General features: G+C 30.1%; 4 protein-coding genes across 4 annotated transcripts; 2 read left to right on the top strand and 2 right to left on the bottom strand.

Annotated features, from left to right (window-relative positions):
* Positions 1–417: 417 nt before the first annotated feature.
* LOC135144927 (terminal nucleotidyltransferase 4A-like) lies at positions 418–3326 on the top strand. The gene is made up of 14 exons (XM_064077059.1): positions 418–509; positions 565–647; positions 702–743; positions 797–856; positions 1044–1091; positions 1149–1250; positions 1331–1509; positions 1630–1740; positions 1795–1909; positions 1958–2041; positions 2107–2259; positions 2320–2366; positions 2420–2566; positions 2628–3326. The coding sequence occupies exons 2-14, from the start codon at positions 578–580 to the stop codon at positions 3168–3170; spliced, it is 1701 nt and encodes a 566-aa protein (XP_063933129.1). The 5' UTR covers positions 418–509; positions 565–577; the 3' UTR covers positions 3171–3326.
* A 3184-nt stretch (positions 3327–6510) lies between these two features.
* On the top strand, positions 6511–8550 carry LOC135144930 (alpha-1,3/1,6-mannosyltransferase ALG2-like). The gene is made up of 8 exons (XM_064077064.1): positions 6511–6769; positions 6841–7028; positions 7119–7387; positions 7442–7575; positions 7636–7774; positions 7828–7885; positions 8224–8353; positions 8428–8550. Exons 1-8 carry the CDS (start codon positions 6511–6513, stop codon positions 8535–8537), a joined length of 1287 nt encoding a protein of 428 aa, XP_063933134.1. The 3' UTR covers positions 8538–8550.
* Positions 8551–8805: 255 nt separating this feature from the next.
* LOC135144929 (UDP-glucose 6-dehydrogenase-like) lies at positions 8806–11948 on the bottom strand. The gene is made up of 6 exons (XM_064077063.1): positions 11868–11948; positions 10675–11018; positions 10442–10617; positions 10257–10349; positions 9603–9680; positions 8806–9542 (listed from the first exon to the last, which is right to left on the bottom strand). Exons 2-6 carry the CDS (start codon positions 10998–11000, stop codon positions 8806–8808), a joined length of 1410 nt encoding a protein of 469 aa, XP_063933133.1. The 5' UTR covers positions 11001–11018; positions 11868–11948.
* An 837-nt stretch (positions 11949–12785) lies between these two features.
* LOC135144918 (succinate--CoA ligase [ADP-forming] subunit beta, mitochondrial-like) lies at positions 12786–19855 on the bottom strand. The gene is made up of 14 exons (XM_064077047.1): positions 19782–19855; positions 19645–19717; positions 19419–19553; positions 19291–19348; positions 19051–19213; positions 15723–15825; positions 14411–14476; positions 14222–14320; positions 13605–13705; positions 13491–13551; positions 13293–13435; positions 13175–13235; positions 12978–13114; positions 12786–12910 (listed from the first exon to the last, which is right to left on the bottom strand). The coding sequence occupies exons 1-14, from the start codon at positions 19809–19811 to the stop codon at positions 12824–12826; spliced, it is 1317 nt and encodes a 438-aa protein (XP_063933117.1). The 5' UTR covers positions 19812–19855; the 3' UTR covers positions 12786–12823.
* Positions 19856–23420: the final 3565 nt, after the last annotated feature.

The following is a 23420-nucleotide window of genomic DNA, read 5'->3' as shown; positions in this document are numbered from 1 at the left end:
CAGATTATAATACGAAGTGCGTCGACGTTATCTATAAAAAAGTTATAGATGAGCATGAGAGACCGTTTGCGAACAAAAATTTAGACGAAGAACAGGGGCAAAGATTAAGCACAAGGTAAGTATTTATATGATTGCTGTTCCGATTTTATAAACGGTTATAAACATTGGTTGTTTTTAATTAAATTCAAAATTTTACTAAACCTCACAGTACTTTTTTACAAATAATGTTGCATGAAAGTTATAACCTTAAAAGCATAAAGCGCCCTACAACTTTTTTCGTAAAAATTAAAATAAAATATACTTTAAACTATCTTTACACACACTACAAAAGCGCTTTAAAAAAATAAAACGAAACATACCTAACTACTAAGTTTACTACCTCCTAGTTTTTTTAAAACTTTATTCGTGCACGTGCAAGTGCTGATGATAGGAATAACCATTTCTCCTCTATTTTGTTAGCATATCTGCTACTCTTTTTTCTAGTGGTTCATAAAATAGTTACCTGTCAGGTCATAGTTGAATATTATAATTATTTTGCTATGTTATATAGTTACTTTTTTAAAGCTCTTAGAATAAAATGGTTTCTTGCGTTGAACAAGAAACTCCCTTACCTTCGAGAAGTCCTTACCAAGTCAATAATCCCGAAGGTTTCTCACTATATTAATTTAACTTTTTATATTGATTTTTAAAATTTAACGTAGAAAGTTTTACCACAAATTCACAAATTACAACTGTGGATAAAGGTTTTTTTTACCTTTTATTTCTCTTTAATATCTATAATTTTTTTTAAAAAAAGAGTCCGACTTCGTCGTTTTTGGCCAAGATCACGGAGACTGTAAAGCTGAAAGCAATGAAGGTATTTATTTTTATTATTTTGCCTTCAGTATAACAGAGTTTACTATAGAATACAACTCTTATCTTTTTAATTCACTGTTGCTATAATTTTCTTGTATAAAGTCTTTTTTTATTAGATTTTTTTTGTATAATTTAATTTTTTTATCTTTACCTATTATATATTAGCTAATTTTTAATTATTACTTAAGCTTTGGAACCCGCCGATGAGTTTATTCCTTTAGGTACTTCAGAACTTGGTAACTTAACTGTTTTCACAGCTTCTCTTTTATAAAAATATATTTTACTGCAATAAGAGAACGGAGACTCTACTAGTTATTCCGCTAATTACGAAAGAAATCAGCGAGTTTGTTTTCGTTGTGGTGAGCCTGATCACGTGAAGAAGGACTGCAAAGCGAGTATAGCCTTTGTTCCTTTAAATTTATAGAAATTTTATTTTTTAATTTTTTTTAATGCTTTTATTTTTTCTACACTGCAGGCTTTACCGAAGCAGCTCGGTTTAAGAGAAAATCTGAAGAGCAACTACGGACTGCCCATCGGGAGCTCAGCCTCGTGTATAAGGGGAGGGTCCCTTGGCTTCAGTATCGCCGCTTGCTTCAGGGAAATGACATAGGGGCTGTCGCCTACGAGTCCTCCGTAGTTGGTCTCCATGAAGAGGTTTGTCTGTAAAAGATTTAGAGAGATTTTTTGATATTAACTGGAATTTATAGTTGCTTAGATTTTATAAAGGATTTTGAGAGTTTTTTAATAATTAAAATTTATTTTTTATATGCTTAGATTTTAGATTTTATGGAGTACATGTCTCCTCTCGAAGAAGAGAGAGCGCTACGCCAGGATTTAATAGACCGCATCACTGTCATTATTAATAGCGTATGGCCTAAAGCTATTGTACGTTCTACTTAAGCCACCTCCCGTTATGTTATTACTATTTTTTCTTTTCAGGTGAAAGTTTTTGGATCGTTTCCTTGCGGGTTGTACACACCGTCGTCGGACATCGACCTCGTGGTTCTCGGCCAATGGCCAAAGAGCCCACTCTTCTCGCTGGCGCAACTTTTGGGTTGTTATTATTAAAGCTGTGGAATTCTATATAAGCAACTTTTGCTAGAGCAACACATGGAGCTGAGCAAAGTGCAGGTCATTCCCAAAGCACGTGTCCCTATTGTCAAAATCACTGATGCGCTCACAAAAGGTAAATTTTTTTGGGTGCTCTTCTCTTTGCCGCGAGTATTTTGTATTCTTTTTTTTTTCCTTCAGTGGAGGTTGACATCTCGTTTAATATGGACAGCGGGCCATCCACCGCCGCTCTGATCCAGAAGCACGTCGCTGATTTCCCCGTGTTGCTGCCGCTGACGTTCGTCGTCAAGCACTTTTTGGTGCAACGCAGTCTTAACGAAGTCTACACGGGCGGTGCGGCTCTCCACTTTAGTAATTAGCGTCTTTCGGATGCCTCATGTCTCAATTCTGCAGGCTTGAATTCGTACGGGATCATCTCGATGATCATTTCCTTCCTTCAAGTATTTTATAGGAGTTTGTTTGGAAATTTACTTTTAAACTTTTTTATGTTTAGCTTCATCCGAGAATCGACACGCCAAAGTCACTGGACGACGTCAACTTGGGAGTCCTGCTGATCGAATTTTTCGAGTTGTACGGCAAGAACTTTAATTATGAAGTGGTTGGCATTTCTTTGCTAAATGGCGGCTCCTATTTCAATAAAGTAAGGCCCATTGCAAGCCCATTGTAGCTCTTCTTCGACTGAATATATTATTCTTTCGTAGTGGGTTGCGTCGTGGGATAAATCTCCCTTTTCCATTCGCGATCCTCTCGATGAGGCCAACGATGTCACGTGCCGAAGCAGCAACATGAAGCGCATCAGAATTGCATTTGCTCATGCTTATGCCGTTTTAGTATCTAAACTTTTGAACCGCGGCCTCCATCCGAGCCTGACCACGTTGTCCTCCATCGTGAATATCCATCCCGAAGCTATACTAGCGCGACGCAATGCTTTATACAACTGGCTTCAGCGTGGAAAAACTTTGTCGAGGCCTGAAGATATCGAGCAACTCCGGTTGCCTGTACGCCTCCTCCTGCAGACTTCCATCCCTGCGGAGGACGGCCATTTGCCAGCGCCGGATGAAGTTAAAGCCGGCGGGAGTGACACTGAAGAGGTTGACGAGCTTACTATTGCTGGTAACGAATACACCGAGAGTGGCACTCTCAGCGAAGACAGCGATGAAAATATCGACGACGACGGGTATACAGATATCAATTATCAAGAAGTGGATGGTAGTGGCAATGCTGCAGCCCAGAACTCTCCTTGACTTGAAGTTGTTCCCCTCTGAAAAAATAAATCGATAAGTACAATGTGACTCTTTGGCCGGGCGAAATTTTAAACCTTTTGCCGGAAATTATGAAGATAATGTATAATAAGCTTGGGCAACTTTTGCTTAGGTAAGTGGGAAGAACAGTATAACGTATCTGCTTATAGATATCTGAGATTTTTCTGAAATACTTTATAATAAAAATTTGAGATTTTCGTATAAAATTATATTATTTGCGTTTCACGTATCGCGCCCCTGCTCTATTTTTTCTACGTTTCACTAAGTGTAATGCTCTTAACTTTTAGGCATTAAAATCGGTACTTTATTTCATTTTTCGCCTAAACGCTTGCTGTTTTATAATTCCTCGGTGGTATCTACACGAAGAATTGTAGGAGAAAAGCGCAAACTCTACAGTTTGCTTGCAACTGAGCGAAGGTGTCACAGCTTTCTAAACACACGGAATTGGGTTCTTACGCGGCCTCGTTACTAACTAAGAAGCTTACTGTGGCAAATTTTGGTTATGGTATAGGTTATTTAAAATTAGGTTCATAAAGAAATCCGGGCTAGTTGTTTAGTCGTTGAGAATTTTTTATAACTAGTTAGTTGGGAGCCCTTTCCGTCTTTTTTTTTTTTTTTTAACATCCACCTTCAACAAATAGGACGCAAAGCTTAGAACTTCTATCTTTATCCAAACTGTGGATCGTAAAACAAAGTATAGTTGCCAGAGTCTAACGCTTCCAATTTATTCTATTTTTTTAATCTCTAAGTGCACTTGTAAAATTTTTATCATTAAAACAAAGCCACCACAAGCAAAACTTCCGAAGATACGCGCTTTGCTACGTCTAATATTACTTTTTCTACATATTTTGTTCCTTTTTCTTTCAAGCGCCAAAAAGACGCTTCGCTTGTAAACAACACATTAACTCCTTGGCGCATGAAGTTTATAAAGGCGAATTACTTAAACAAATCGTCGGAGTCATATTTGTTAAATATGTGAAGTACGTGTTAATTCACAAATTATTAATAAAAACTTGCTAGAGAATTTGTCCAATATAAATCGGAATAAATATGTTCTGAGCATAGTGCCCGCTAAAACGGTCATTAAAAATAAATTGTTAAAACGATAATGGTTTACGACTTAAGTTATCGCAATAACTACTCCGCTAATTTAAAGCCTATTTTTTAGATTTTAAATAAATCGAGTATTACCCAAAAAAACGCTACCTCAACCCATTACTCTCGTACATTGACGAGTTTATAAATAGAAGTAATTTTTGATACGAACAAATTTGAAGTTCAAAAAAGGCTTTGTATATATTCAAAATTATATACTTATAGAAGGCCTGCATTATGCATTCGCATTGAACCAACTGTAAATGGGGGACTGCTTAAACAAGACGTTTAATTCACTATTCCTGGTGCTAGATAGAGTTTATAACCAATTTTTTTTAAAGAATGGAGAAAATATAAAATTAATAAAATGTTTAAAAATGCTTAAATAATTATTAAAAAAAAAGGGGAAAAGGTACATAGAAAACAAAACTAACTAGCAATCCAGGATTACCAATTAGCTCGTTTTACTATAGTAGAAACGAAAAATGATTCCTACTAATACAAGTTTAGTTTTAGCTTAAAACTATGCGCCCTTTTGCGCCCTTCACATTTAGTTTAAAGTCTTTTTCAACTATCACAGTACAAGTCCAATCCGTGCCAAACAAGCAAGAAGTTAGACCAGAGAGTGCGTTACGCGGAAGGCTCTATTGTACACTTTCTTATGGCTAATGTGTGGTTTTGGGTTAGAAAAAGAGTAGCGTGTTCAATTATTCATTTGTAAAGGTAGAGAGTATTATTTATGAAGCTAGGGTCAGCGGCTCAACCTATAGTTCGGATGTATCATTGCGCACAAGCCACAGCGCGTGTAGAAGACTTAACGTGTTTTCTGTCGCACTTGTGCAAGAATTGCTGTTGTCGATGAATGATAGGCCCAGCCATTATCGATCGATTGCAATCCGCCCGTAAACCACGTGCGGATGCACTACCCCAGGATCTATAATTACTTTGGGTTCCTCAACTGGGAATATTACGGAATGTAGATGCCGTCTAAGGTTAATAGAGTCAGCAGTAGGGTACTATTCTTTGTTATAAAAAAGGGTGCCTTTCTACTTATTGCGTTAGTTAAGAAGCTTCCATGACTATACCAGCTAGCAAGCTCGTTGAGATTATACTATAGAAGTCGACATAACGGCGATCCGCGTATGTAGGCTGACCAGCTATAGAGCGTTAATAGCAGCGTTGGGCATAACATTACAGAAACTCCCCTGAGAATTGGAGAGGCGGCGCCAGTGTAGCTTTCACTTAGTGCTGTAGGCTCATCATTTGGATACGACTTGAGCACATCGCGAAGGTCGCCAATCGTTACCAGGGTTTGAGAAGTAGGCCTGCATTGTCCCAAAAACAGCACCAGTGGGTTATTTTAATTTTTTTAAAGGCTCGGGCGGCCCACTCGGCCAGACGTCGCAGTAATTAGATGGTTGAAGTCCCCTATGGAAATCCAACTAAAATTTAAGTAATATTTCAAGGATCTCACGAAGGCAACTGTCTTTAAACGTTCATAAAACTGTTTCAGACACCTTAATTTTTGCATGACAAAAGGTTGACGGGGCGGTCAGTACTTACAAGACTTGGAAGCCATCTGGGAAGTCCTTAGGAACATCACGGCTACCATCATTTTTCATCGCCCAAAATGTTATTGAGTTGAAGAGATAGCAAGTATAACCCTAGCTGATCCCCAACACTTGTTTTAAACATTAATTTTTAATTAACCGAGAGAGTACATGAAATCAAAAATGTGGTAAACAGGAAGTGACTATATAATAAGGGTTATATAAATATGTCATAGATTCGAATGATTAATTTATTTTGCTTTACTAATCGCTTTAAGCCTTAACAGTTAATTCTTTCCCACTTTAAATTGACAGTATAAAAAACTACATAAATTCTGCGAGGGTAAAAATTAAACATTGGAGTTCATATGTTCATTTTAATTCTCGTGACTGCTTTTAGCTACAGTGACCACGCCATAGGGATGATTGACTTATTTTAAAACATCAAGTAGGTTTAAGAGTTATAAAATTACTATGTGTATACTAGCACATCATTATACCATAATTATTGATAAGTAAAATTTTATTTAGTTTAATATTTTTATTTGCTCGGCCTGTAAAGTTTCTAAACTTTCACTTGCTTGTTGATAATAAAATTTTGTCCATGTGCTTTTTTGCCTGGCAAGCTTATCTAGGATCGAAAAAGTGTATGCCCGTCACAGTGACTTTTTCAAACTATGTGGTTATACATTATCGCCGTTTGTGCTGGAGTTACTTGTTCTTATTGCCTTTTAAGCATTTGGAAAAAGAAATTATTTTCAGGAGATAATAATTCAAATAAATTAAAAATATGTTTTGTTCATCCGGATTTAGGCATCGGCGGTGCAGAAAGATTAGTTATTGATGCCTCCATTGCTTGCAAGAAACTTGGGCTTCACGTTACTATTTATACGTCTCACCACGATAAAGACCACTGCTTTCAGGAAACTAAAGATGGTTTATCTCATTTTCACTCATAAAGTTTACGTTCATTCGATTTTTTGGCTCCCTCTATGATCGTTGTAAAGGCTCTTTAGAAGTTTTTGTCTACGGTGACTGGATCCCGAGGCAATTTTGTCGGAAGTTTCATGCTCTTTTTGCATACATACGATTTTGTTATTTATCCACTCTTCTTCTTTTTAAAGAAAGTTATGACTATTATTTTTGTGATCAAATTTCGGCATCACTTCCTATTTTAAAACTTACTAACAAAAAAGTATTTATTCAAATTTTTATAAAAATTATTTATATTATCAATAGTAGCTAACTTTGTCTTTATGCTATTCATTATTTTTAGTTTTTCTAGATTATCTTTTACTGTCACTTTCCTGATCAACTGCTAACTCAACGTCGGACCTTATTTAAAAGATTATACCGTTTTCTGATTGATCGGTTAGAAGAGTACACTATGGGATATGCCAGTACGCTCCTTGTGAACAGCAACTTTACTAAAAGTGTTTTTAAGAAAACTTTTCCAACTTTAACCCATTTGGAACCAAAAGTTTTGTACCCTTCTATTAATCTAGAAATTTTTAAAAATGTTAAAGAACAAAGTTTAGAATTTATACCAGATTCGTAAGTTTTTTGAAAATTATTTTATCTTGTAAATAATTTTACTTAAAAATTTAGGGCTCGGACTGTTTTTTTATCGCTAAATAGATATGAAAGGAAAAAGAAAGTGGAGTTAGCTATCAAGATTTTAGTAGAATTAAAAGAGAAGCTTGAGCCTGTTAATTGGAAAGGCGTACATCTTATAATTGCTGGTGTTTTACTATATTTATTCGGAAATTTTAATTTTTTGTAAATAAGCAATATCTTATTAGGCGGGTACGATAAAAGAATAATTGAAAATGTGGAGTATTTTGAAGAACTGGTCTTGTTAGCCGAAAGAAATTCTGTGGGGGGCCATATTACTTTTTTGAGATCTGTGAGCCATTCTACAAAGTTTGCTTTATTTAAAAGGTTTATACAACAATTTTTTAAGTTAATTAATTAATTAATTATTTTATTTTAAGTTGCGACTGTCTATTGTACACTCCGGATGAAGAGCATTTTGGTATCGGCCCGCTTGAAGTTAATTTTAAACTGTTTTCTTTATTCTGAAATTTTGCTTTCGCATCTCGTTAAAAATAAATTAGATTACATGAACAACAATAATTTTTAGCCAGTGCTGGATTTATTACTTTTTTGTTAAAAAAGCTGCTTACTCAGAATATTTATTTAATATGTTAACACAGAATATGTAATACTGAAAAGGAAATTAAAATATAATTGAATTTATATGTAATTATTATTTATATTTTAGTAATCTTTTTATAAAGCTAATAGAAAACACTCAAAACAAATTTGTAAAGCATATTAGTTTATCAATACTATTATACTGCATAAAACTTTTTTTTATTTTTGCGCAGGCGATGTTAATGAAAAAGATGGTTATAGCAAAAAACAGTGGTGGCCCTGTAGAAACAGTAGAGAACGGTGTTACTGGATTTTTATGTGGCGATGATGCTTCCAGCTGGTCAGAAGTCATCATGGAAAACAGTAATTTTTTATTTCTTAGTTTTCTTTATTATTTTTTTTAATTAATAATTTTTATTTATTATCGTCCTGCTTAGTTTTTAACAAAAACAGAAGTTCTGAAATGGGAGAAGCTGGCTATCAAAGATTTCAACACCTTTTTTCTTTCAATCGTTTTACAGAAGAATTAAAAACTATTTTGCTGTAGTTTCGTTATTTACTGAAAATACAATAAAGTCAGCGGTATATTCTTTTATTTTTTATAATAAAGGCTTACTTTTGTATTTTAGTCTATTTTTTGTTTTTATAATATGTTTATTGCTGTTAAAAGTGCGTTATATAACCTAATCGTTCTTTGTTTTAAAGATAATTTTTATAAAAAAGTCAGTTAAAAAGTTTTGAATATATTTACTCTTTTCTACCCGGTTGGGTCGATAAGAGTGTCAAAAATATCTATTAGCGAAGCTTGGCGTTATTTAGGAGAAATTTTTTCCGATTATTTCACAGTGAAAGCCGATCCCTTCAAGTTTTTCTTGGTTTAAAATTTTTCTCCCATCAAAAATATATGCAGGCTTGAGCATTTTGTCGTAAATCTTTTGATAATCATACAAAAGAAATTCGTCCCACTCCGTGCAGAGCACGATGGCGTGGGACCCCTCGACCGCTTCGTATGGGCCCTGGCATACATGAACCAGGCCCTGCGACTCTTCATAGCTTTCCTGCGAGACAGCCGAGTCGACAAGGTCAGCTGTGACCTGCTGGCGGGTGACTTTGGGGTCGTAGATGTGGAGCTGCGCGCCTTCCTCAAGGAGGTACCGGCAAATGTCGATGGAGGGCGACTCCCGAGTATCTCCAGTGTCCTTCTTGAACGCGAATCCGTATATAGCAATTTTCTTGCCAGTCACTGTGTTGAACAGCTTACGAATCACGTGTTGCACAAAGCGTCGCTTTTGGTAGTTGTTAACATCGATGACGGCCTGCCAGTAGCTAGCTACTTCTGTCAGGTTATACGACTCGCACAGATACACGAGGTTTAGGATGTCCTTTTGGAAGCAGGAACCCCCGAAGCCCACAGAAGCTTTAAGAAATTTTGGGCCTATCCTGCTATCGGTGCCTATCGCTTTGGCGACTTCGTCTACGTCTGCTCCCGTCGCCTCGCATAGAGCGCTGATAGAGTTGATGCTGGATATTCTTTGCGCTAGGAATGCATTAGCTAAAAAAGGTTGATATAAAAATCAAAGGGCGCTCCTGTAAGGCAGGGTATGACATTCACCAGTTAGCTTGGACAGCTCGGAGGACCAGAGATTGGTGGTTAAAATTTTCTCTTCGGGTATCCACCGTCTGTAGAGACCTTGATATAAATAGGTTGTATTTAGTAGGGGGACTCATTTTAGGCGTAAGATTTATTTTTCTGGGCGGAAAACAGAGTCATTCCGATTTTTATTAACGTATAATATTTTTTCTTTTAGCAATTAATAATATCAATATGAAAATTGGTTAAACGTACATTTAGAATTTTTTAAAATAATTTTCAAGTTACGTAGCTCAGTATTTAGGATACGTTACACCCTAAATCGGTTGAATTACTACGAACACCGCCAAACTAATTACTTAAATGACTTGCCTTTTTTTCAAAAATAACTTAGAAAGACTTTAACTAAAAAGCCTCAGTGGCTTAGACAGTGACTTAAACTTGACTATATAAATATTAAACTGAGTAACATTTTTTAAATTACCGTAGAAATTACTTTTATGAAAACAGATAAATTAGCCCATGCTTTAAGTTGGTTGTCGTGGTAAAGCTCTAGTAGATTTTAGCCTCTTAAAGATTTGGTAACTCTGCTTTGTTACTTTTAAATATCTATAAAGAACTTTGACCGCCTCAGGTGTAAAATTTTAAAAGCTAAATTATGTATATAAGACTTACTTGCTAAAGTGGCCATAGCAGCTCTCCCGTCTTCAGTTTCTTCACCTCCTATTAGGATTCTGTCTGGGTTTAGAAGATCCATAATGGCAGTTCCTTTTGTTATAAACACCCGATGTGATTTTTGTGAAATATTAACTTTATGTTAAATTTAAACTTTTCAAAGGTAATCGAACTAAATTTCTCACCTTCAGCCAAAAATTCTGGGTTAGATAATATTTGAAACGAAGTATTTTTTTTACAGTTTGAAAGCAAAATTTTTTTTAAAGATTCCGCAGATTTGACGGGAACTGTCGATTTCTCTACTATAATTTTGTGACCTGTGGTGACCTCTGCTATTCTGCGAGCTGCACTTTCTATAAATCTATGTTTGGGTTTATAGGAGTTATTATACGGGGGAAACAAAAATACAATTTAACACTTTAAGTCAGCGGCGCGGCCTTTACCCATCCCAAAAGTTTTAGTAGGTGTATTGACAGAAACGAAGATCAACTCCGCTTTATTTATTGAGTCGTCTATATCAGTGCTGAAAAATAGATTTTTGCCTCTACATTTCTTTACAACATCGTCCAAGCCCGGCTCATATATAGGTAATTTTTCAGAATTCCAAGCGTCGATACGCGCTCGATTTAAGTCCACAATTGTAACTTTAACATCAGGGCATTTTAAAGCTAAAACTGAACAAGTCGGCCCACCAACATATCCAGCTCCAATGCAACAAACATTTTTGACATTGTTGAGGGTCATTCTCTTTAAAGATTATCGCTAGAAAAAGTAGTTAGAGTTATTCAACCTTCTAACTAAAGTAAAATGATTAGGTTAATACAAATAAATAACAGAAAGGCCTCAACCTTACACGTAATATATACCTGAAAAAGGTACATATCATACCAGCCGAGATCTAAATACCCCAAATAATTGTCATTAACTTATTACCATATTAGTATATTTATAAGCCTAGCCTACTTTATAGGCGTTTTATCTGTAAAGCCTAAAATAGTCGCTATGACCGCGTGCTTTAATTGCATAATTGATAATTTAAGTAACTTTACAGCTTGACTCGCTACCTAAAAAGTTTTGTTTATGGACTTGTTTGGAAAGAAGGGCTGAAAGAAGAGAAGATCTTTCTTACTGCAAAAGTAGGCCTGTCTTAGAGGATTCCACCTTTTATGCAAAGCAGTCTGCGATGGTACTCTTCAGCGATTTGACTGATTCCCAACCATTCTTTTAAATTGTAAGTACTTAAAATTTTTTGTAAAAGATGGACAGCCATTGGTTAAAGGGACTTCTAACCTTTTCTTTAATATATCTAAAATAATGTTAAAACCTGTTTTAATTATTATTATAAAAAATGGCGTAACATGAGTTTTGTTTGCTTTTAGCGGTATATTAAAATTTTGCGCATAGCCATCTAAGTTAATTGCCCAAATTTAGTTATAATAGCAAAAAAAATTAAGTGGAAAGGAAGATTTAAAAAAAGGAAACGCTTATTTAAAACCTTATTCTTTTTATAATAAGTGCACGTAACTTAAAAATAGAATAAATTAGTTTATTTAAACAAAGTAAAAAACTCATAGTAAGTAAAAATATAAATAATGCTATAATGTAAATTACAATATTTAAAAACTGCTTTGCGTCCTTTAAAAACCCTATTCCCTTTTTAGACACAAGCAGCAACCGAGGTGATGTGACGAGAGTCGGTTAAGTACACAGAACCTTTAAAAAGTTAAAGCCAATTCACATCTTTTTAGTAACATGATAAAAAAAAACGCTTTATTTGTTAAAAGTTTTGGTTATATGTAAAACTCTTAATTTTAAATATAGTTTTTACATAAAAAACCATACTGCGTTCTGATGAGAGCTCGAATTTTATCTATTACTATAAGACCACCAAAATATTGCTTTTATATTATTCATAGGGGAGCAGGCACAGAAATCTATTTTCATTTTTTATACAAACTTTTTCGAGCTAAGAGCTTCAAATAGCGCAGTCTTGTGAGGAAAGTTTACACGTGCAAAAGTACCTGCAGTAACTCAAACGCTGAAACGTCTGCCTTACCTCTACACTCTTCATATTATTAAAGATTAATAAATTTCCTCCACGAGGGAACTTAAATGTTTTTTTGCATGTTGCATTAAAGTAATTAGAATTTCAAGAGCTAATATTGTATCGGAATAGACACCAATTCAAATTTTCTGAAGCGAATTTCCATAACTTTTTAAGGTTCGTTATAGCGCTCTATCTTGAGTATATAGGACATGTTCACTTATAAAAAGTAGTCGTTTTCATGTTTTTTTGACTGCGCTTTCGTAGTGGTTGCACTCGTAGATCTGTACTTTATTAAAACCTATGTTTAGTTATTTTTAGAAAGCTTAATGGTCTCAATACCATAATGATTATAATAACACATTACTTCGCTTATAGAAGTAATGCATCATTAAAACTTTGAAGAAGTTGTCAAGCGTTTCTTAAGAAAGAGTGTTTATTTAGAAAAGTCCAACCCAAACTTTTATAATATGAAAAGTGTCACTATGGAAATAGCACGGCCTTAGCAATACTTTTTATTAAATTATAAGGGAAGTTCGAATTCAACTTTGACGTTTATATCTTTCGCCTTTTGAGCGATATCGGACAGACACACCACCTTCTGCGCTGCCTTAGGAAAAAATGTTTTAACGAAAAAGCAACGCAACTCACAAGAAAAACAATTAAAAAAAAGAAACCTCTTGAAGATCATCTACTGCAAATATCTTCATGGCGCTTTGGTTAATGAGGTCTTTGGCTTCAGACACGTTGGTGCCTTGCAAACGAAGGACTACTGGCACACGCACGGACAGTTTCTGGGTGGCTTGGATAATTCCTGCAACAACAACAATTATAATAATCAATAATAATAATCAATATAATAATAGTTGAGTGCCTTTTGCTATAACGTCGCACCGCATTATGCCTCCAAATATATTAACGAAAATGGCCAAAACCTATCGAATCAGAAAATGGCAATACATACAAATATAATGAAGCAAAAAAATTCTTTCATTGGAGTCCTCGTTGATAATCCGGAATGCCTCGGTGACCTGCTCTGCCGTCGCCCCGCCGCCAACATCTAGAAAATTAGCGGGCTGCCCGCCATGGTACTTGATGAGGTCCATCGTGGCCATTGCAAGCCCAGCGCCATTCACTAAAATAATAGAAGCGCGTTACGTGCAGCACAATAAGCAGGAAAGCCAAACGACCAAGACACCCTATCGAGCCGGTTAAGCCAATGTAATTAAGATTAAATTTCGACGCTTGAACCTATTGGGTAATACTAAGCAATAAAAATACATAGATATTGTACATCGAGCTACCTCCCGGGGGTCTTCCTGTGACCAATCGCGGAGGTCGAACACATCTTTCTGGCGAAAAGCGGCGTTGTCGTCAAAATTAAGTTTGGAGTCCATGCAATAAACTTTATTAATATAAAGTTACGAATAAAAAGTCCAAACATAACAACAATTCTTATATAAAAAAAGTACTAATGACTGTAAAAGTTTTAAACAATAAAACTTTATGAATATATAATAAAAAAAATATAACAAACGAATTGTAAAACTTTATTTTGCTTATTTACTTTTATAAGTTATTATTTTTAATTCATTGTTCTTATTTAACGAAAATATCAACTTTCATTGGTTAAATATAATGAGAGCTTTGAAGGCTTTGAAAAGTAAGAAAGGTATTTTTGTTTATTTTTTCTTTATTATAAATTATCATTTTTTTGTTTACTGATACAATATTTATTTAATATTCCTCTCAATAATTTATTATATTTATGAAGTAGTGACTAAAAAAATCATATAATAAATTTTTTTATTATATAAAACTTCCAAAGTTTGAAATATTCTATAAATTTAAAAGTATTGGAACATTGACAGCTAAATTTGCGCAAATTAAATTTCCGATAGATAAACCAATAGAAGCGTACCTTTTCCATCATGATCTTCTGCGATCGGATTAATTTCAAGCAGCGTGCAATCCTTCTCAATGAATAATTTGTAAAGCCTTAAAATATTATTCACCGCCTCTGAAATAATTATACTTGTATTATTAAACAGGAAACTTTATTAATAATAATAGTTATAATAATAATAATGATAATAGTAATAACACTAACCATCGAGTGAATCCTGCGAGAAGCCCATATCTTGTGCAACTTTTCTTGCTTGTTTTTCGTTAAGTCCTGTTAACAAAATTTTATTAAAAGATTATTTTTGAGTACTTTGTATCTTTATAATACTTAAAAAAAAACAAAAGTTTTTTATGTACTATGAGCCATTAAAAATACCTTATTCAAATGTGTAACTTTTTAATATAAATATATATTTTTGTAGAAAAAAAAGTTAAAGTTAATATTTAAATCTATATAAAAAAATAAGACTTGTTATTTCCTTAATAATAAATAAAAGTTTACTTTCGTTCTCTTAAATACAACAGTTTTTGGTAATTTTTTTTCATTTTACTTTTTATATAATTTTTTTAATTTTAAAAATTACTGTATTTTAATATTTTATTATTATTTAAAATAAAGAAAAAATAAAAGTTTTTTGTATTTAAACTCGAACTTCTAAGTTTTTAATTTATAAAATATACATTAAATAATATTTATTTTTTTATAAACTTAAAAAAGTAAGAAAAATATTTATAAAACTTTTTTAAAATTCTATTAAGCAAAAAGTTTAAATTAGTATAAATTAAAACAAGTATAAAATACCATCAAAAGTGTACAATTAAATCTATAAATTTGCAAGAAGTTTTATAATAACTTTTTTATTAATATGAATATTATAATAAAGTAATAAAGAAATTTATTATAAATATAAAATCTGCATCTTTATAAAACTATTTTTACTTCAGAACTTTTTATGTGATTATAAATTTTAGTGTTACGTACTGAAATGATAAGTTAAATTATTCTATTAAACTTCAAGAAGTTTTTTTAAAATTTTTTGCTATTATATATATTATATTACTAAAAAATATATTATTATAATTAATTCTAAAATTATGGTGACTTAATTGTTATTGAAATTTGTTACGAATAAAAATTATAATATTGCGTTTAAAATGATAAAAAAAAAACGAATATTAAAAAGAACAAATTTTTTCTGAAAAATAAGCTAAAAAATTATATATAATTTTTCAAAGAGGATATTAATTTACTTAAATGAGTTTAAGATTTTAAGTAAAGCTCAAGAGATATATAATAAACAAATTTAATTTTCATTAAAACTTTTTAATTTATTTTAAGTGTAATATTTTTATTATCGTATATAAAAGATTTAACTTATAAAAACTTTTAAAATTATTATATCCTGTTTTTTTTAATAAATTTTTTTTAAAAAAATTCAAAATTTTAAACTTCCAAAAAAGTTATTATTGTAGATTTCATATATATAAAAAAACGGAAGTATATTTTAAAAGAAAACCGTTAAATATATTGATGGGCGATTTGATGATGGCGTCTGGAGAATTAGCAGCTACAGACTCAATGTCCACGCCTCCCTGAGAACTTGCAATAATCACGGGCCCCTGTTAAAAAGAAAAATTAAAAAAATTGTTTCCAAATTTACTTTGAGAAAAAATATTATTTTAGTTGAGTCAAAAGTTATTAAAAAAAAATAATAATTCTAACGAAATTATAAAATTATAATTAATTATTAATACTGTTAAAATTACAGTTTGAAAGTTATGAAAACTATAACATTGATAATTAAGTTCTTTTAAATTTTATAAAATTAATTTTAAAAATGTAATTAGCGTTGAAATTTAAGAAGCTCTCACCGTTAATAAATTCACGAATTGAATCTAATATTTATAGTGTAGACCTTTATACTATAATGTTTTAGAAGTAATAATAATATGTTTCTTTTAAATTTATTAAAGAAACAAAACTTTAAATCTAATTAGCGTTGAAATTTAAGAGGCTCTCATACATTAATAACTTCTTTAAACATAAAGGAATTTACGATCAGAAAATTAGAATAAAAAATTTAATAAACTTTTTAATTTAAAAATTAATTTTAATAATCTTTTCAAATTTATTGTTTATAATTTTTATTAAATATTTTTGATAAATTTTTTAATTAAAATTCAATTGTCATCTTTAATATAACATTTTCCTCAATTTTTATATTATTTGAAAAACCATTTAAAGATGTACAAAAGCCAATTTTTTATTATTTTACTTTGAAAAGATTAATTATCAATAAAATTTAAAAATCAAACCTAAACATTAAAAAAAAATTGGAATTAAAATTTCTATATTACATATAAAATAAATTAAAGTCAATAAAACAACAATACAATGAAAATTATGAATACTTAAATGTTCATTATTTTTATATGTAATAAAAAACTTTACTTATGACTTAAATAAATATAAAAATTTAATTTACACTATAAAAATTAAATATTTACACTGAAAACTATAAAACAAAAAAACTAACTAAACATTAAAACTACTAATAAACAAAAACAATTTAATTACTTTTAATTATAAATAAATGAAATTTAAAAATTTAAAAATTTACACTAAAAACTATTGAACAAAAAAAAATAACAAGACATTAAAACCACTAACGAATATAATTTTATTAAATTTAATTATAAAAAAATGTAAACTACAAAAAATAAATATTTACTAGAAACTATAAATAAATAAAAGAACATTAAAACTATTAATAAACAAAAATAATTTGATTAGTTTATTAAAAAAATTGAAATATAAAATTTAAAAATTTTCCTTAAAAACTATAAAAAATAAAAAAATAAGGAGACATCAAAACTGCTAATAAACAAAATAATTTGAAAACTATAAAAATTAAAATTAAAAAACGGAATTGTTATTACTGTTATAAAATAATTATTTTTATAATTATAATGGTCTATGGAGTCGAAATAAATACACCCACTAAAAAACTCTTTAGTTGTAAAGTATTAAATAAATATTTATAACTATTTCTTATATTATTTAAATAATTTAATAAATTTAAAGAAACTTACACTAAAAACTTGTAAAATTAGTATAGTTTATAATAATCGAAACTTATAGGTAAGCTATGAAATTCATTGAGTACTATTAAACAAGAAAATTGAATGAAAAATTTTATTTTAATATTATATTTATTATATTTTATATTTCAAAAAAATATAAACTTAATAAGTTACATTAAAAACTTTATTAAAAAATTAAACAAAGATTTTTTTTTTGACTACTAATAAAAAAAATTAATTTAATTTATTATAAATATAAGTAATATGTGATCTGTAAAATTCACTAATAACTATCAAAAAATATGATATTAAAACGAGAACGTTTATTTTAAAATTAAATATTATAATTTATATCTCAAAAAAAATATTAACTTAATGATTTACATATAAAACTTTAATAAACTAGTGATTAAATATATTTTTTAATGCCACATTTCAAAAATTGATATAATTTTTTATTATTATTAATAAAATATAGTTTAAAATTAATTTAATCAGATATAGGTTTTCATTAGGTATTCATAAAAAATTATTAAATTAATTTATTATAATTATAAATTATATGTAAGTTGTAAAATTTACTATAAACTATTAAAAAGAATATTTTTAAGGAGAACATTCCAAAATTAAATAAAAAAATTATAATTAAAATATATAAATTTAATATTTTACTTTAAAAATTTTAATAAAAAATTAAATATGTAAGTAACTACTAATAAGAAAAAAATAAATAAATTATATTTATATTCTAAAGAACACGAAACAAAAAAAAATTAATCAGTTAAGTATTTTTTTTAACCACTATCTTTTTTAATTATAAAGTATATGTAAACTTTAAAAATAATAAAACAAAAATTTTTATCAAAAAAAATGTTAAACAGATTTTTTTAGTTTTAACAAAATTAAAAAATTAATATAAATTTATTAATTATAAATTATATACTACTTATAAATATATATATTAGCATTAAAAATATAAAACTAACAAAAATTACTAATATTATATTTTTTTAATTGTAAAATTTGCACTGCAATTAATTTATATAAGTAAATTGTTTTAATTTATTTTTACAATTAATTTATATAAGTAAACTATTTGTCAGAATTAATTAGAAAATTTAAATATAACTGCAAAGTACTTATATATAATTAATAATTACAAAAATTAATGAATAAAACTTTTGGTGAAAACTATTAGTAAAACTTGAACCCAATAGTTTACAAGTAAACTTTGAAATAAAAATTATTTAAAATTTAATTATATAGCATTTAACTTATAGAAATTGGAAATATTAAAATTTTTAATAAAAAAGTTATAAACTCTTGAAATAAAATACTAATAGAACTCGCATAAAAAACTATTAAAAAAAATAATCATACATTTTTTAATTTTTATTAATCTACTTATTAGAATATTATTAATAGCAAAGATTTTTGAAATTGATTAATAAAAATTATGAAAAAAACTCAGTAAAACTTTAAGGCATAAATTTTATGAATAATTAAGATTGATTAGAGCAAAATCAATTTTATTATAAACTTTTAAATTTAAATATTTTTCAATATAAACATTTTGAAAAATTTATTTATAAAACCTTTAAAGAAAAATAAAAAATTGGTAAAAATTGCAGGTTTTAGTTTAATAAATAAACTATTTTTGAAAAAAGAAGTTAAAAATAGTAAATTGTTAATATATGATCTTATTATATTTTAATTAACAATATAAATTTTTTCTAAAGATTTATAATAAGTTGATAAAACTTTTGAAGAGGAGTCCATAGTAAAAGCAAAGTAGTATTCTTTTCTGCAGTGGATTTGCTCGCAAATATAAACTTGATTGCAGGGCCTCCCTCTCACACCTGTTTGCTTGGTTATTAATTTGTGGCCGATCATTTGCTGAGCAAATAAATCTGCTTCCTCTGGACTAATGAAATATTTATAATATAAAAAAATTAGATTATAAAATTATGAGTAAAAAAAATTATATGAAAAGTTATAGACCTTGAAATACGAAGTACGCCGCCTTGCAGACCGTTATCAAAAGTTCCTTTTCCTCGACCTTTAAATTTATATATAAATAAAATAGTGGAAAATATTTCAAAGTAAAATTTTAAAGATTATTAATAAACCTCCGGCAAGAACTTGAGCTTTTATAATAAGAGATCTGGTTTTTAATTTTTTTGCAGCAAGCGCTGCGCTTTTTGGCGAGTCAGCCACCATTCCTCTCGGGACACTTACGCCAAATTTACGTAGTAGATCCATGGCTTCATTTTAATATATATTGTATAAGGGGTTAGTATATAGAAAATAACTAGTTATTTAAACTTTGTACAAATAAAGAGTTTGTTTATAAACCATGATGTTCGTGAATGGATAAATATCGTAAAGATGTCTGGTGAAAAAGAGAGGATCTCCTCCATATAGAGTTCTGTTATAAATTTTAAGTTTACTGTCATATAAAGCATTTCTCGATACAGTTTTAATAATAATACGCTTCGAAAGTTGGAGTAAATAAACTGCATCGTCAAGGTTCATGCGTGAAGGCGGGCTTGAAGGCAAACTCCACCCTTAAGACGAATACTACATACCACTTTTGTCGCGCACTTTTTGTAGGTAACAAATAATATCCTATTTTGGTGTGATTTAAAAAGTTTTGCCAATAAAATAATTATGAAGACTTCAAAGTGAATTAGTAAGTCGTCAGCATATACGGCTCGCTTAGTGACTTATTACTTGCAATATCCTTTACTTTTTGAAGGAGGGGAACTTGCTTACCTTACATTTTAGCCAACTTAGTTGTGGTACGTCTAAAGTTGTTTCGAAACAAAATTAAAGAGAAAACGTTGAAGGGCCTTGTCGTACTTAGTTACACCTAAGATTTTGATAATCACGGATTACAAAGAATAGTCTTGTAGCTATATCTTGTGGTTAAAAAAAGAATTTTGAATATACTTTTAAAAGTTAAAAGCTTATATTAAACATTGGATACCGACTTTGGAGAGTTTAAATTATAGATAAGTCGATTGTATAATAAAGTAAAAGAGCTTACCCTACGTTTTGTAACATATAATCAAAAACTATATAGCTCTAGACGTTAGTTAATTAATTTTACTAGCTTAAAAGAAATGTAAAAACTAATATTTTATAGTTAAAGCAAGTTCATGGGTAACACTTACCGTTGGCACAGTACTTATAAAGCTTTACTTTTTCCTTAGCCCTCCGTTTAGCAAACTATATTTTCTATCACTATAGCCAAGAAAGGGATTAGGTTCGCTTATGTCTTGAGAAAGCTCTTTCAAGTGTACGTCCTTCAAGAGAAACAAACTTTTTAAAGCCCTTTAAAATCTGTTTTCTTGCAAAAAGTTTCGAAGTGTCTTGCCTATATAAGATCTCTTATAACGATTTGACAATTTTTAGAAACCTGCTTCTTTTTAGTACACAGAATTCTATACTATCATTCTTCGCAGAGGACACTACATGAAGGATTGACACTCTCCAATCTCAAAGCGCAAAATATTCTGCCTTCCGAAAATTCACTTGTCCGTTTAAATCAAAAAAACGTTCCGAAGCTTTCTTTTGTTTTCAAATTTTATTATGTAACAGTAGACAAAGAAAAGATAAACCCGTCTTAACTTCACCTTCCTGTAGTTTTCAGTAGCTAAACAGATTTTTACCATCTAACTTTTATAGGCCTTCTGTCTACATCCAGATAAACATCAGATTTTGAGTATCTTCGCTAATTTTGTATAAATTATCTTTACTTTTGAATCTTTCTTAATGAATACTCAAACGTTTTACCGAATAAACACGAAACAACAAAAGCACCGAAATATATCATACAAGTACTTTCCTATACTACCCAGCTATTTTTTTAAGTTACAGCTCTTAAAGGGCTAAATGTTAGAAATTAGGTAACGCTTTATGCTTTGGGGCGATGCACAACTTTAGTGTTACAGTGCAGTTACTTACTGCCTATTTTAAGTATATGAAATTAGAGCAATGAGCTATGTATATATTTCTCCTCTCATACCAAAAATTATTAAACGTTAACAAACCGCCACGTTCGGTTAATTTATTAGGTTAAAAATTTATTCTAACTGAGCTTAAATATTGTGTGTAAAAATGGTTATAAACACAAAAAAGGAACAAATCATACTTCGACAAAAATAAGTAGAATATTAGTTAAAAATTCAAAAGGAGAACATTAATATTTATTTCTTCTAACATTAAAGAGTAATAGATGCTTAAGTAAAGTATAAGTTTACTTAATTTAAAAGATTAAACGTATATTCTCTAGTAGTTTCTTGTAGAGCTACTTTAACATAGTTACTTTTGTACTTTGTAAAATGGAGCTTCAAAGCTTTTAGAACATTGCTCCAACATTTCAGTTGTGACTTCTTCAGAATCAGAAGAGAATTCAGGTAATTGTTCAATGGAAAGAGTAGACATATAACCCAAGAGAATTTGTTTATCTCCATTTTTCAACATATCAGAAGTTTTTTGACCTTCGTATTTATTGACACAATCCATTACTTTTATCAAGTCCACTAACTCCTTTCTAAGACTTTTTCTTTCAGACGGACCGGACGGAAATAGCAAGCCGGCGTGGTTACAAAGTTTTTCAAGCAGTTCATCCCTTAAAAGATTATAAATGACTCTTTCCCTTTCATCCCCTTCTCTACAATAAAACTTTTTAGCGGACCATTCTGACTCTGAAGAAGGAAAATGTAATTTATTATTTATAACTTCTTCGCCAGCTACCGGAGAATGTAATTGTCGAATTCTTAGAAATTTTCTTCTAAAACTATTATAGATATATTGATAATTCTTCAAAAGTAAATTTATTTTTAGCATTTTAAGTGAAATTAAGGTCAGACAATTATGCTAAGGAAGACCCAGAATTGCTTTTTAACTTCAGTTGTGCTAGAATTAGACGTGACTTACACAACTCGCTGTTCGACACTCCTTTTGCTGACCCCGTTAGTAATTAGATAGTTATAGGTTTTCCATTGTTTAACACTTCACATTACTTTTAATGACACAGTTAATACCTTGAAGATACTTTATAACTTTTTCTTCCGAATCTAAGCTTTTATAAAATAAATGAATCCAATTTTTAAAACAAACTCAAGCCTGTACGTTAACATTATTTATTAACTAAAATTGGAAAAAACAAATAACTTGCACTAAGAGGTAAACTTTTCCTTTGACGGGCGGTGTAACAAAATGCTATTAATACTACGAACTAAGTCTTTTCAATGATAATTACTAAATTTACGTGGTCTGTACAGCAAAAAAAAATTTATTTTAATGTAAAGTTTTTTTAGTTGAGTTTTACCACTTGTTCTTATATGAATAAGACAGTTAAGGTTAGGTGGGTTGTATTTGAAAATGTATAAATTAAAAGACTGAAAAAGTGAATAGTACACAGGTAGAAAAAGAAGAAAAAAAAGGAAAACTATAAAAATCAGTAGTCAACTGATATTTTTGTTTAAACTGTAAAAGCTATTTTAGTTATTACTAGACGCCCTCTCTTCTTTTACTCAAAATAATATACTTTTAGCTTCTTGTACTATAGTTGTGTAGAGAGAGAAAGACTCATTCAACATTTATGACCTATATAAACGCGCATTTGCGTACATGGTAAACATAAAACATTTAATTAACTCTGCTCTACTCTACAAAAAGCGAAATTTGCAATTTTTTTCTAAGGGCTTTAGGCAGCAGTAACAAGTTTGAAATATATCTTCCTCACTTTAGAATTCGAACTGCTCTTATAGTTGTGCATATGTATAACTTCCACCTTTACTCTGAAAACGTAACCAGTGAAGCAGCCTGTACAATTTAATAGTTTTGCTACACTTAAAAAGAAAGTGGTTTTAACCTGCAAAAACTTCTTTATCCCATTCTTTAAATAGATTTTCACTTATATATTTGTAACTCTCGTATCTCATTTTCACTGTTGCTATTTACTTAGATAGTCTTTATCATATAATATGTACAAGTTTGTAAACTACTTTTCCTTTATTTTTTATAAAGCACCTAATAAGTCTAAACGGAAATTGACAACGAGTTTTTCTATTAAAAATCTTACTAAGTTATCGAAAACCTTTGTCCGTAAGTTTTTTTAT

The sequence above is a fragment of the Zophobas morio genome, unplaced genomic scaffold, assembly GCF_036711695.1.
Source record: "Zophobas morio isolate AGI-343-1 ecotype UQ-CSIRO unplaced genomic scaffold, CSIRO_AGI_Zmor_V1 ptg000113l, whole genome shotgun sequence".
NCBI classification, from domain to species: domain Eukaryota; kingdom Metazoa; phylum Arthropoda; class Insecta; order Coleoptera; family Tenebrionidae; genus Zophobas; species Zophobas morio.
This window is presented reverse-complemented; position numbering and strand designations above follow the sequence as displayed.